The sequence below is a fragment of the Pelodiscus sinensis genome, chromosome 23 (genome assembly GCF_052426305.1).
Source record: "Pelodiscus sinensis isolate ZL-2025 chromosome 23, ASM5242630v1, whole genome shotgun sequence".
NCBI classification, from domain to species: domain Eukaryota; kingdom Metazoa; phylum Chordata; order Testudines; family Trionychidae; genus Pelodiscus; species Pelodiscus sinensis.
Genome location: NC_143074.1, coordinates 4,050,800 through 4,063,263, shown reverse-complemented (window position 1 = coordinate 4,063,263; position 12,464 = coordinate 4,050,800). Strand labels below are relative to the sequence as shown.

Genomic DNA, 12,464 nt, shown 5'->3' with positions numbered 1-12,464 from the left:
CAGGTCCAGGTTTATTACAGTAGCGCCTAAGGGCTGATGGCAAACGGGGCCTTATTGTGCCAGGCGTTGAACAAACCTGGAGCAGCAGAGTCCCTACCCAGAAGAGCTCACAAGCTGCATGGACAGACAGCTGGGGGGGGGAGGGCTAGGCTAGCGGCAGGGAGCACAATGCCATGGCTGTGTCCCTGGGTGGGGTGGGTTAGGATGGGATCTGTGAAATGAGGAGTGAAGGGGGGGGACGGAGCTGGGGGGCGGGGAGAAGAGGGTAAGAGGGGCAGGTGTGGAGTAAAGCAGAGGCCAGAGGATGTCTGTGAGTAAGGGAGGGAAGTGTTGATGGCAGCCAGTTACTCAGCCCGGGACAGAGAAAGTCCTTTCGGAAGGGTGGGGTGGATGCTAAGCACCCACTCCCTTCTCTGGCAGGGCCAGACCAGCAAACCCAGAGAGCAACCTGGGGGCTGCAGAGACACCTTTGGTAAGAGGATGGTCTCTATGCAGAGGGCAGAATGCACTTTATATGCAATCAGGGAAACAGCTTCTGCGGGTTGGGAAATGACTTCTCACCCTGTCGCAGGGCTCAAAACGAGCCGCTTTCCTGAAGCCCCTTTCCTGCACGCTGTCATTTCTGGCAACGGTTTCACAAATGGGGGAAGCGAGGCGCTGGGAACTCAAAGCTGAGCTTAGGGATCGCTAATTTTGTTTGTCCATCCAGAGACACCGATCCCTACTCCAGTGGAACCGCTCCAGTCTGCCTCTCTGGTCCGGCAACATCCATGGTCTGGCATGATTTTATTAGCTGGATAGCCACTTATCATGGGTGTGACCAAGTTTCCCACAGTCCCCAAAACTTTGTTATGGGACCGTGGGAGCCAGCTACCAGTCCCGGCTCTCAGGGTTCTGTGCTGTTATTTCGCTCTAATTCACCCCTCAACGTCTTCTAAAAGCCCAGCAAGCGGTGGACGCGTGGGTGATGCTGCTGGACAATACTGGCTTATTTCAACTTTCTTTTTAAAATCAGCTCGTTAACGGTTTCTCACAACGATCTGAAATAGCGTGTGGAGGGGGCTGTGTTTCTTGACTTTGTTGCCTGATTTTTCACTGGGGTAAACTCCACCCAAATCAATGGAGCTGCCACTCGGTGTGCGCGCAGGATCAGGATGGGGCCCTCGGTTTAGCACCTTAAGTCATTTCTTTCCCTTCATCTTTAAAGCACCAAGTGAAGCTGCGGTTCTGCTCTGTTTCCATATCCCCCCTTCTGCCTCCCCCGCCCTGTTCCCATTACTAGGAGCAGCCCCCAGCCCCGTTTGAGAAAGCTGAGTGTGTGTCATCCCGGCCTTGTCTGTAAGTGGAATTCACAGTGCCCCAAGCCCCGGTGAGGAGGGGATTAGAGGCATCCCGTTGCTTTGTGTCTAAGCACAACCAGTAGCTCGGCTGGAAACTTAATTACCAACCCACCTGCACAAGTAGAGTAACAAATCGCTCCAAGGCCAAGGAGCAGGGAGGTGGCCAAAGAGAATTCAAACAACAGAGCCACAATTCCCCGCCCCCCCATCTCCCTGCTGCGTTAATCAAACAAATGCCCCAAAATCAAGCTAGAGAGGGGAAACCCAAGGACTAAGGGGCCTGGATCCTGAACCGCACACACACCCCCTCGCTGACAAGGAAAACCAGAGCTTGACAGGGGACCGCGGACACAGGCTGTGCACAACAGAAACCAATTCGCTACCCCATGGGCAGCGCTTAGTGGGCCGGAGGCTGTTGGCCTCCCACTCTGTCTCCAGCAGCATCCCGAGGGAGGCAGAAACCAGCCGCTCTGCTTTTCCTGGGATGGGACAGTTCAGAGTGGACAGGGCAGCTTCCCAGGCATGGCAGTGGCACGTGCCTGTAGAAGGGGGAGGGAGACCATCCGCCCTGGGGCTCAAGCCCCAGTGGCCAGGTGAGCAGGGTGGTGTCTATGAGCATGTTTTTTCTTCAAAGACAGATTTATGGTTAGGGTTGCCAGATGGTTTAACCAAAAATACTGAACCGCCCCCCCCCCCCAAAAAAAAACACCGGGAAAAAAATTGCTGAGGAAAAAAAGGGAGAAAGTTGTTGAGCAAAAAACAAACAACAAAAAAATCAGCATGGCCCCTGTGTGTATTGTAGGGTATCACAGGGTTGCCAGGTGTCCAGTATTTTCGCCTTGTGGCAGGGAAAAAAAATCTGAATTTTTTTTTACCAGACAGGAGGCAAAAATACTGGACTGTCCGGGTCAATACCGGACACCTGGCAACCCTGTTATGGTGCAAGATCGCCAGGATCCTGCTGAGTCACTCTGCAGAGCCGGCGTGTTTCTTGACTTCACGCATCAGCAGAGTCAAAGCCTAGGTGATCCCGGCGAGGCCCCCAGCATGTGTCCCCTCCAGAGCCTCAGGAGAACTTCAGCAGCCTGAGGTCGGCCTGAGATTTGGAAGGAAAAACCCCATGGTCAGCAAGGTGCCATCCCTGAACCGCTCCTCCGTCGCCCCCACGCCGCAGCCTGCAGTGCACCCGCTAGGCCTGCAACAGGGCAAGCAGCCTCCAAACCATGCCTGGGGTTCGACGGTACCAGCTGCTGCTCCTCTCTTTGGCCCCGACTCAAAGCCTGTTGAAGTCACAAGACAAACGGGCAGATGCAAATAGGTTTTGGCCCAGGCACTGTCCTGGCCACCACGGGGGAGCTTCCAATGCCGTGGCTTCAAAGGCGCCTTTGAAAGGGACACTCATTTAGATTTGTGGCCAGGAAGGGTTCCCTCCGCCCCCGCTTTGATTTCCTGCATTAGAAACTCAGCCTTCTCCGGGAGGAGCAAGCCGGCTTCAGCAGGGAGACAAGCGGAACTGGGCTTGTGCCGGGGGGGGGGGGGGGGAATTACCCTTCAGACCGTTTTTAAAAAAAATCCTCATTTTTGTCAACACCAATTCAACTCAAGCCTGGGGGGGGCAAAGCTCCGGTGCCGAGGGCTACGCCACCCTGCCAAGCCCCTTCGTGCAGGAGTGACAACACGCCCGGCCCACGACTCTGAGTCCTCCAAGAAGGCCTCAAGCCAAACCAGGGAAGGTCAGAGATCACATTCCTGACCCTGATGGACCGAACTGACCCCCCGCCCCAAGCCCACACCTCTCTTGCCCCCTTACGAAGGTGGGGAGCGGAGGAAAGCCGGTCAGGCCTGCTTCCTGTATAAATAATCCCACACTGGCTGAAGTAGGGATGTTAACTTTAGATTAACTAATCGAATGGTCGATGAGATTTCCATCGACTAGTCGATTAGTTGAGAAGGACGCCTCCGCCTTTGAACTGTAGCCAGAGCTCTGCCAGGGTCTCGGTACAGTTCAAAAGTGGAAGCCCCACAAGGAGCAAGTAGCCAGTGGGGGACCCTGCTGGCCCCGCGCTCCCCACAGGCCTGAGCCTTTGGAATGTACCAAAGTCCCAGTGGGGCTCTTGAACATTTCAAAAGCAGAATCGCAGCCGAACCGGCATGAGCGGAGCCTGCTTCAGTCCCTGCGTGCGCCGTTTTCCACTGTGCCTCTACCTCCCCTGCCCCCGTGGAGACAGTGCTGGGGGAACCAACTTTTAAGCTGGCTCCCCCCAGCACCAGCTCCTGCTCCCCCCCACTTGCTGCCTCTCTCTGATAGAGGCAGCCGGGGGCGAGGGGGAAAGCGACTAGTCGTCTCACCAGTTGCGTACATCCCTAGGCAAAAGTCCATTTCTTATTTCCATCCGCCGCTGCCTTGTAACGGCACTGTAAGAAAAGTCCCTTAGGAACCCGGCCTCTCTAGATCCCTCAGCTCCTGCCAGCAGTGGAAACGCATTCAAGCAACCCTCTTCCCCTGCGTGAGCAATGCTCAGGGGCAGGAACGTGCTGAAGAGGGGGGAATTCCCACTGTCCTCTGGGCCTTTTTAGAGTTTTATGCCCAAACTATCCCACGTGGTTAATAACACAAGATTTACAATGCTACGGAGTTTGGGGGGGGGTTGTTTGCTTTTCAAGCTTTTCCAATACACGCTTCCCAGCTTTCTCTGCAATCACGAGGGCCAGAAATTGCCCCCCTCCCAAAAACAAAATTACAACCACCTCTTCACAACAGATTTTCATGTAATCACATGACTCCTGGGCTGTGTCTACACTGGCCACTTATTCCGGAAAATCAACCGCTTTTCCGGAATAACTTGCCAGCTGTCTACACTGGCCCCTTGAATTTCCGGAAAAGCAATGACGATCTACTGTAAAATCATCAGTGCCTTTCCAGAAAAACTGTGCTGCTCCCGTTTGGGCAAAAGTCCTTTTCCGGAAAACTGTTCCGGAAAAGGGCCAGTGTAGACAGCACAGATTTCTTTTCCGCAAAAAAGCCCCGATCGCGAAAATGGCAATCGGGGCTTTTTTGCGGAAAAGCACGTCTACATTGGCACGGACGCTTTTCCACAAAAAGTGCTTTTCCGGAAAAGCATCCTGCCAATGTAGACGCGCTTTTCCGGAAATACTTTTAACGGAAGAACTGTTCCGTTTTAAGCATTTCCGGAAAAGGGTGCCAGTGTAGACGTAGCCCTGAAGTTGGAGTTTAAATTACCCCCCACCCTCAAATCTCACAATACTTGGTCATGCAGTCGGGGAGATGGCAACTCTGCCAATGAATGAAAGGCCAAGTTCATTTTAAAGCACTTTTTTATTGATTTCATTGAAAACAGAACAAGAAAATGACCAGAGCCAAAAGAGTGCTCCTTTAAAATTGTCAAAAACATTAACAGAAAATAATAATAATAATAATAAACATGACGGCATTATGAATGTTTTAGAAGAGATGCACAAAAAAAAACCTGTTACTGCACTAATTACAGTATTTAAAGATATATGCAAAAAAAAAAATTAAGATAATGACCTGCCCAGCCACCACACAAAAGGTGATGGCAAATTTATTCACACTACGATACTAACAATTTAAAAAAGGTTTTGTGTTTTTTTTCCTGCATTTTATACTAAAATCACTTTGTTCTTTTTATACAATTGATAGTTTATATTCACGTGGTGAGTAAAAATCACACCAGAATCAGCACCGTTTTTGTTTTGTGGTTTCGTTTTGTTGCTGTTTGTTGTGAGGGGGGGTTTCTGTTGCTGTTGTTTTTAATGCTTTGTCCCCAAATGGTTTAATAATGGCAAAAATAAATCAGTTTGTTTAAACTTCATCGTGTGTGGTTTAAAATGAAATGAGAGGTGCCCAGAGCTGAGAAGTGAAGGGATGAGCTGGTGGCTACAGTAACTCCTCTTGCTGGGGGTATCCTGTCTGATGCTTGCCCAGCCGGAAGCATCCGCTCGAGAAATGCCAGGCAGAGGTTCTGGATCATAATCATATCACTTTATTTCATTTTTTTTAAAATTGATTCTTTCTGAAGTTAGTGTCGTGTACAATCCCCGTCAAGCGTCCCCCTCTAAGATTGCTAACACAGCAGGAGAGGCAAATCCTTCCACTGGTGAAGCCAACACTGAGACTGTAACATGCCCGAGGGGCAGAGGTGAGAGCTGGTTTTTAACGGAGAAATCTGGGTCGGGAGCAGAGGTGACGGGGAGAGAACCTCTGGCAGGCTGGGACCAGAGACAGGGATTGGGGGGACATGAAGGAAAAATGATTCTCTTCTATTTTCTTCAGAAAAAATAACAGATCGGCAGATTTGGTAACCGATGGGCGTCAGTTAGAAGCAACCATCTCCAGCTCTCAGTGAGGAGGCCGGGAAAGACCACGCTGCAATGTCCTGCAAGGTGAGTGAGAAATTCATGGTTTAAAAGACCGGCTCCCCAAAGCTGCGTCAAGTAAACCAAGGTCAGAATCCTTCGCCCCACCCCACCCCCCAAAATAGTAAGTTCCATCAAGTATTCAAAGTTCATTGCAAGCGATCTGGAGAGGACGTGGCAGGAAGGTTCCATCCCACGAAGAACGGCGCTCCGACGAGGGGGGATCTCTTCCCCTGGCTCTGACAAGAGAGGGATGCTAGGCCGTCTCGCATGGGAAACCGGCAGCAGCCATCCCTTTGCATTCACTGTAAAACCAGCAGCTTTCCATGGGGGGGAGGGGGAACTACAACACGGAGTCAGGGTTTGCTTTCACGTATTCCTCACGTAACAGTCGCTGGCACATCCCCAGATGTCACGAGCCCCTTCGCTTTCCTCCTACGTGGCTTCTTTCAGTGGACATTTCAAACAGTACGTGACCCTAGCGCGTGAAAGCAGTTCAGGCTCCCGCGAGTGCGTCCTCAAAAGGGGCCGGCTGCCACGGCCGAGCTGGTGTCGGGGAGTCCGTTCTCCTGGGCGCCCCGGGAGGAGGTGCTGGCCTGCCGCTGGGCCAGCGCTGCGCTCGAGTGTTTGCACTTGGGTGAGCCGCACTGGCAGCTGAAGTATTTGCCTTTGATGTCCCAGAATCGGTCTCCGTAGTCGAAGCTGGAAGAGAGAAGGGGGGGCATTTGGTCAGTGGAACCCAACGGGAGAGGGGCTGGGTGGGTGCAGACAAATATCTGGGGGGAGCAGAGAGAGGCAGGAAGAGCAAAACCCCACAGGGGTCAGGCACTTCATAGCTTGGACGGGCTGCATGCACCCCCACGGCTCCCCGATTCCTGCCATCCTGCTCTTACCAAACTCCCTGGGCATCGCCCTCCCCTCCTGTCTTCTGTGGGTCTCCTCCACACATGACCAAGACTCACTCCCACCAGGGGTCTGTGGGCCCTCCGTCCCCGCCCCCCCGGTGGGGGATCTGTGCACCTTCCGTCCCCTCCCCCATTCCCGCCAGGGGTCTGTGCGCCCTCCGTCCGTCCCCCCCCCCACTGGGGGGTCTGTGCACCTTCCGTCCCCTCCCCCACTCCCGCCGGGGGTCTGTGCCTCCTCCGTCCCCTCCCCCACTCCCGCCGGGGGGTCTGTGCGCCCTCCGTCCCCTCCCCCACTCCCACCAGGGGTCTGTGCCCCCTCCGTCCCCTCCCCCACTCCCGCCAGGGGTCTGTGCACTCTCCGTCCCCTCCCCCACTCCCGCCGGGGGTATGTGTCCCCTCCGTCCCCCCACTCCCGCCGGGGGTATGTGCCCCCTCCGTCCCCCCACTCCTGTACCAGGGTCTCCCATTCTGTCCCCCACACCAGCTCTGTGCACCCCAATCTCTCTTTCCCCAAGCCCTCCACGGAGGGGACTACACGGCAGTGGCTGTGTACCCCGTACCCACCTCAGGCCCCCCCATCTCCCCTGCTCCCACACGCCAGGGGCTCTGAGTGCCCCCATTCCCTTCCCCTCCGAGGAAGAGTCCCTCAATCTCCCTCCGCTAGGTTCTCCGCACCCCCTCCCCCAGCTCCATGGCGCGCCAAGGGGCCGATGGAACGGCCGTCCGGGGAGATCCCTTCTAGCTGCTTGGCGCTCGGAAGCAGAGGCCAAGGCGGCTCAGGCAGGCGAGCGCCGGGGCAGAGCCCCTCTGGAGCGGGGAAGGGTGCCCCCTAGAGGCTGAAGCCCTTTGTGACACCCCGGGAAAGGCACAGCTCAAGCAGCTGGTCGGGCACAATCCACACGTGGCAGAACCGCGCCTACGGATTCGGTCTCGGCTCCCAGTGCCAGTCCAGGAGCACCCAGCCCCTCTGCCGCCCCGGCTGGCGGGAGTTCTGCGCGCGGCCACGCCTGGCACCCACCAACGCTCCCCAGCCACAAACGCCACACGCCTGGGGAGAGCAGGCAGCCCGGGGGAATTCAACACTTGGGCTCCAGGCGGCCTGTGCCTGGGGGTGAGCTCAAGCTGTGATTCCCCTTCTCACCCCCTGGGCATAGAGACACCAGGACTAACAATATTTACAGCACAGCTATTAACTTCCTGGGGCCCCGGTATGTGGGAAACATCATGTCCCTCTCCCTCTGCAGCGTCCTCCCTCCTCTGGCCCAGCTGGGGCTCTCCTTGGACTAGCTCTTCCCACACCGCTGCCTGGAAGGACTTCTCGGCAGTCATTGAAATGCTACCCCAGAGCTGGGGGTCCCCTGGGGAAACCCATCTCTCTGCAGCTCTGCCTACCTCCTACCTCCTCCGTGGCTCTGCCTCCCTCCTCCCGGATCTACCTCCTACCTCCTCCGTGGCTCTGCCTCCCTCCTCCCGGATCTACCTCCTACCTCCTCCGCGGCTCTACCTCCCTCCTCCCGGATCTACCTCCTACCTCCTCCGCGGCTCTGCCTCCCTCCTCCCGGATCTACCTCCTACCTCCTCCGCGGCTCTGCCTCCCTCCTCCCGGATCTACCTCCCACCTCCTCCGTGGCTCTGCCTCCCTCCTCCCGGATCTACCTCCTACCTCCTCCGCGGCTCTACCTCCCTCCTCCCGGATCTACCTCCTACCTCCTCCGCGGCTCTGCCTCCCTCCTCCCGGATCTACCTCCTACCTCCTCCGCGGCTCTGCCTCCCTCCTCCCGGATCTACCTCCCACCTCCTCCGCGGCTCTACCTCCCTCCTCCCGGATCTACCTCCTACCTCCTCCGCGGCTCTGCCTCCCTCCTCCCGGATCTACCTCCTACCTCCTCCGTGGCTCTGCCTCCCTCCTCCCGGATCTACCGCCTACCTCCTCCGCGGCTCTGCCTCCCTCCTCCCGGATCTACCTCCTACCTCCTCCGCGGCTCTGCCTCCCTCCTCCCGGATCTACCTCCTACCTCCTCCGCGGCTCTGCCTCCCTCCTCCCGGATCTACCTCCTACCTCCTCCGCGGCTCTGCCTCCCTCCTCCCGGATCTACCTCCTACCTCCTCCGCGGCTCTGCCTCCCTCCTCCCGGATCTACCTCCTACCTCCTCCGCGGCTCTGCCTCCCTCCTCCCGGATCTACCGCCTACCTCCGCTGTGGCTCTGCCTCCCTCCTCCCGGATCTACCTCCTACCTCCTCTGCGGCTCTGCCTCCCTCCTCCCGGATCTACCTCCTACCTCCTCCGCGGCTCTGCCTCCCTCCTCCCGGATCTACCTCCTACCTCCTCCGCGGCTCTGCCTCCCTCCTCCCGGATCTACCTCCCACCTCCTCCGTGGCTCTGCCTCCCTCCTCCCGGATCTACCTCCTACCTCCTCCGCGGCTCTGCCTCCCTCCTCCCGGATCTACCTCCTACCTCCTCCACGGCTCTGCCTACTTCCTCCCGGATCTACCTCCTACCTCCTCCGCGGCTCTGCCTCCCTCCTCCCGGATCTACCTCCTACCTCCTCCACGGCTCTGCCTACTTCCTCCCGGATCTACCTCCCACCTCCTCCGCGGCTCTGCCTCCCTCCTCCCGGATCTACCTCCTACCTCCGCTGTGGCTCTGCCTCCCTCCTCCCGGATCTACCTCCTACCTCCTCCGCGGCTCTGCCTCCCTCCTCCCGGATCTACCTCCCACCTCCTCCGCGGCTCTGCCTCCCTCCTCCCGGATCTACCTCCTACCTCCGCTGTGGCTCTGCCTCCCTCCTCCCGGATCTACCTCCTACCTCCTCCGCGGCTCTGCCTCCCTCCTCCCGGATCTACCTCCCACCTCCTCCGCGGCTCTGCCTCCCTCCTCCCGGATCTACCTCCTACCTCCGCTGTGGCTCTGCCTCCCTCCTCCCGGATCTACCTCCCACCTCCTCCGCGGCTCTGCCTCCCTCCTCCCGGATCTACCTCCTACCTCCGCTGTGGCTCTGCCTCCCTCCTCCCGGATCTACCTCCTACCTCCTCCGCGGCTCTGCCTCCCTCCTCCCGGATCTACCTCCCACCTCCTCCGCGGCTCTGCCTCCCTCCTCCCGGATCTACCTCCTACCTCCGCTGTGGCTCTGCCTCCCTCCTCCCGGATCTACCTCCCACCTCCTCCGCGGCTCTGCCTCCCTCCTCCCGGATCTACCTCCCACCTCCTCCGCGGCTCTGCCTCCCTCCTCCCGGATCTACCTCCCACCTCCTCCACGGCTCTGCCTCCCTCCTCCCGGATCTACCTCCTACCTCCTCCGCGGCTCTGCCTCCCTCCTCCCGGATCTACCTCCCACCTCCTCCGCGGCTCTGCCTCCCTCCTCCCGGATCTACCTCCCACCTCCGCTGTGGTTCTGCCTATCTCCTACCAGATCTACCGCCTACCTCCTACTGGATCTACCTTCTACATCCTCTGTGGCTCTGCCTGCTCCTGCTAGGAGCCGGCACACAGAGGAACCAAAGCAGCAGGACAAGAATGTCAAGCAAGTTGCGATGAAGCGCTTGGGAGGTGGTTCCCTGAGGGCTAGCGGCCTGCAGGCCGACCAAGCAGGCGCAAGACAAGAATGGACTGAGCTGGGGGATGAACGGGACCCTTCTATCCGCAAGGCTCCCTACACGGTAACCGTAGCCCCGAGCCAGCCAGCTCCCGCGGGCAAAGAAGCGAAGGCGTCGTAAGGGACGGCTCCCCCCTTCCACAGAGGCAAGCGCCACAAGCGGCACGTCTGCAGGCTGACCTGTCCATCTGCGCAGCGAGAAAGCCTCAGACAGAGGCGGTCGTTTTCTGTTAACCGCAACCCCATTTGCCTGGCCACAGCTGAGAAACACCAGACCTCAGAGGCCTCAGCTCTCACAAAGCTTGTGGGAACAAAGCGTGGCTGTGATAGGCCCGGACGTGCTGCTGGAATCTGGCACGGGGCTGTGTGCTGCCCCAGCCCCTCAGGAATTCCCCTGCAGCCTCTTACGCCGCCGGAGAGCGGGAAGGGGGCCAGGAAGGGGCTGGAATTTGGCTCCTTCTCTTTAGGCACTTCCTCAGGGAAGCAGAGATCCCACTGCAAGGGGGAGCTGGGTTAGTCACTGCAGAAACGGGATGGGCAAGTCAGACACGACACCGGCGGGACGGATGATCAAGCCGAGTTTGCTAGTTCAAGCCCACTTCCCACCGAGGGAACCGGAGGGCTTCCTAAGCGGGCAACGTGCCCTTTGGGCCAGTGAGCTTCTGGGCCTGGCATCTACCGCAAGCGCGTCAGAAGTGGGGGAAAAACTGCTCGTCCCACTCTGGCCCCGCCCTGCCTCTTAGATGAGGGCGTGCGCCTCACCAGACGGGAAAGAGCCGGTCTTAGGGAAACCACTTGCATTTCCTTACCCTGCCGGTACAGACAAGAGGGCCAAGGCTGGCCTTAGCGGGAGCAGCTTCCCCGGACACTGTCAGGAGTGACACGCCAGCGCCAGGCACCGGTCAGAAGCCGCAGAGGCCTGGCATGTAATTGCGCCTGGCCCGGCTCTGCCATTCGCTGGGTGTGCCAACCGAGCGCAGCTTCCACGCTGACGGGACTGAGCGGGGGTGAAGCAAGAACAAGAAAGAGGAGGACACAAAAGAAAGCAGCCCCCTTCCCCTGCCTGCACAATTCCCGGCCCTTCTGGGGCCACGGCGCGAACAGGAGCAGCATCCACAAGGCCCCGTTCCAACGTGACTCCAGAGTATCACCAGCGTCGGTAACGCCACTGAGGTCGAAGGTGCCGCAGCGACAGGGAACCAGGCAGTGTGCAAAGCCAGGCCACTCACGTCTGCGCTGGCTATGCCAAGGGCTCAATCAGATCCCGGCAGAGTATCGAAGTGGTGGGAGTCACGCTGGTTTTCTTTTCAGTTACTTTGTGGGGCCCGTTTTCGGACCAAGTCATCCCGGACGCGCTGTGTACACGAGCATTTCCATCCCCTCCGAATTCAGCTCCTCCCTCGGTGCCGAGACAACGGCGCCACCCAGTGAGCCACAGGCCTGTGGGGACTATGCTGCACCCCATTCCTGCCCGTTTCCAAAGGGGATGGCCTCCGGTCAGCCGGCCGACATCAGAGCCTTGCCATGGCTAACCCACTGGGCTTATGTGTATTTGCTCCCAAGAACAGCCACTCTCTGCACTGGTAGCCGGCTGGAGGTCGGCATTACGCTGTGTCCTGTCCCCCTAGCTTACACAGCTCAATGAGAAGAGGCAGAAAAGGGAGACTCGACAGTGGGGTGTTACATTTTGTGACTAAATCATAAGGAACAAGAACGGAGCAGCTGTCGTTGGCCCTTCCGGTCCTCTCTGTGGGCCTGACTTGTCGCGAGCAATGAAACATGCAGGAGGCCTCGTTTCTTGGAAGACAGGACTGGGGAGGGAACGCACAGGCGGAGAGCAGAGTGTCTGAGTGAGACAAGTATGTGGTCGGTTAGCCAGCAGAAAAGCGGCCGAGTTAGCTGTGAGAAGAGGGAGAACATCCGGGACCCATTTACTAAGGATAAGAACGGACAAGAGAAGGCAGGAGCCTAAAGACGAGGTATGAAGTGAAGTCGCACAGAACAGAGCAAGCGGCAAAGGGACTGGATCCTGCCGTGTAGCCAATCCAATCCCAAGGTGTTCAATGCTGTGTATAGTAACAGCAGTGAACTGTGCACGTGTCTAGAAGGAAGAGGTCTGTTGTGTGGTACACCTTGGATACGCCCTCACCCTGGAGCCTGACTGAGGCTACGTCTACAATGCAGGCTTCTTGGGCAAGAGCACATTCACAGTTCAAAGCACATCGCAA

At 57.7% G+C, this 12,464-nt stretch overlaps 1 protein-coding gene across 13 annotated transcripts in view; it reads right to left on the bottom strand.

The window, feature by feature from the left end:
* Nucleotides 1-4,658: 4,658 nt before the first annotated feature.
* The window catches only part of EHMT1 (euchromatic histone lysine methyltransferase 1), a 178,925-nt gene continuing 171,119 nt past the window's right edge, over nucleotides 4,659-12,464 (bottom strand). For all 13 annotated transcript variants that reach the window (XM_075905437.2, XM_089772893.1, XM_075905436.2 and 10 more), the window contains one exon: nucleotides 4,659-6,440. In XM_075905437.2, the coding sequence (XP_075761552.2) occupies nucleotides 6,257-6,440 (184 nt within the window). In that variant the 3' untranslated portion in view covers nucleotides 4,659-6,256. The remainder of the gene's footprint in view (nucleotides 6,441-12,464) is intronic.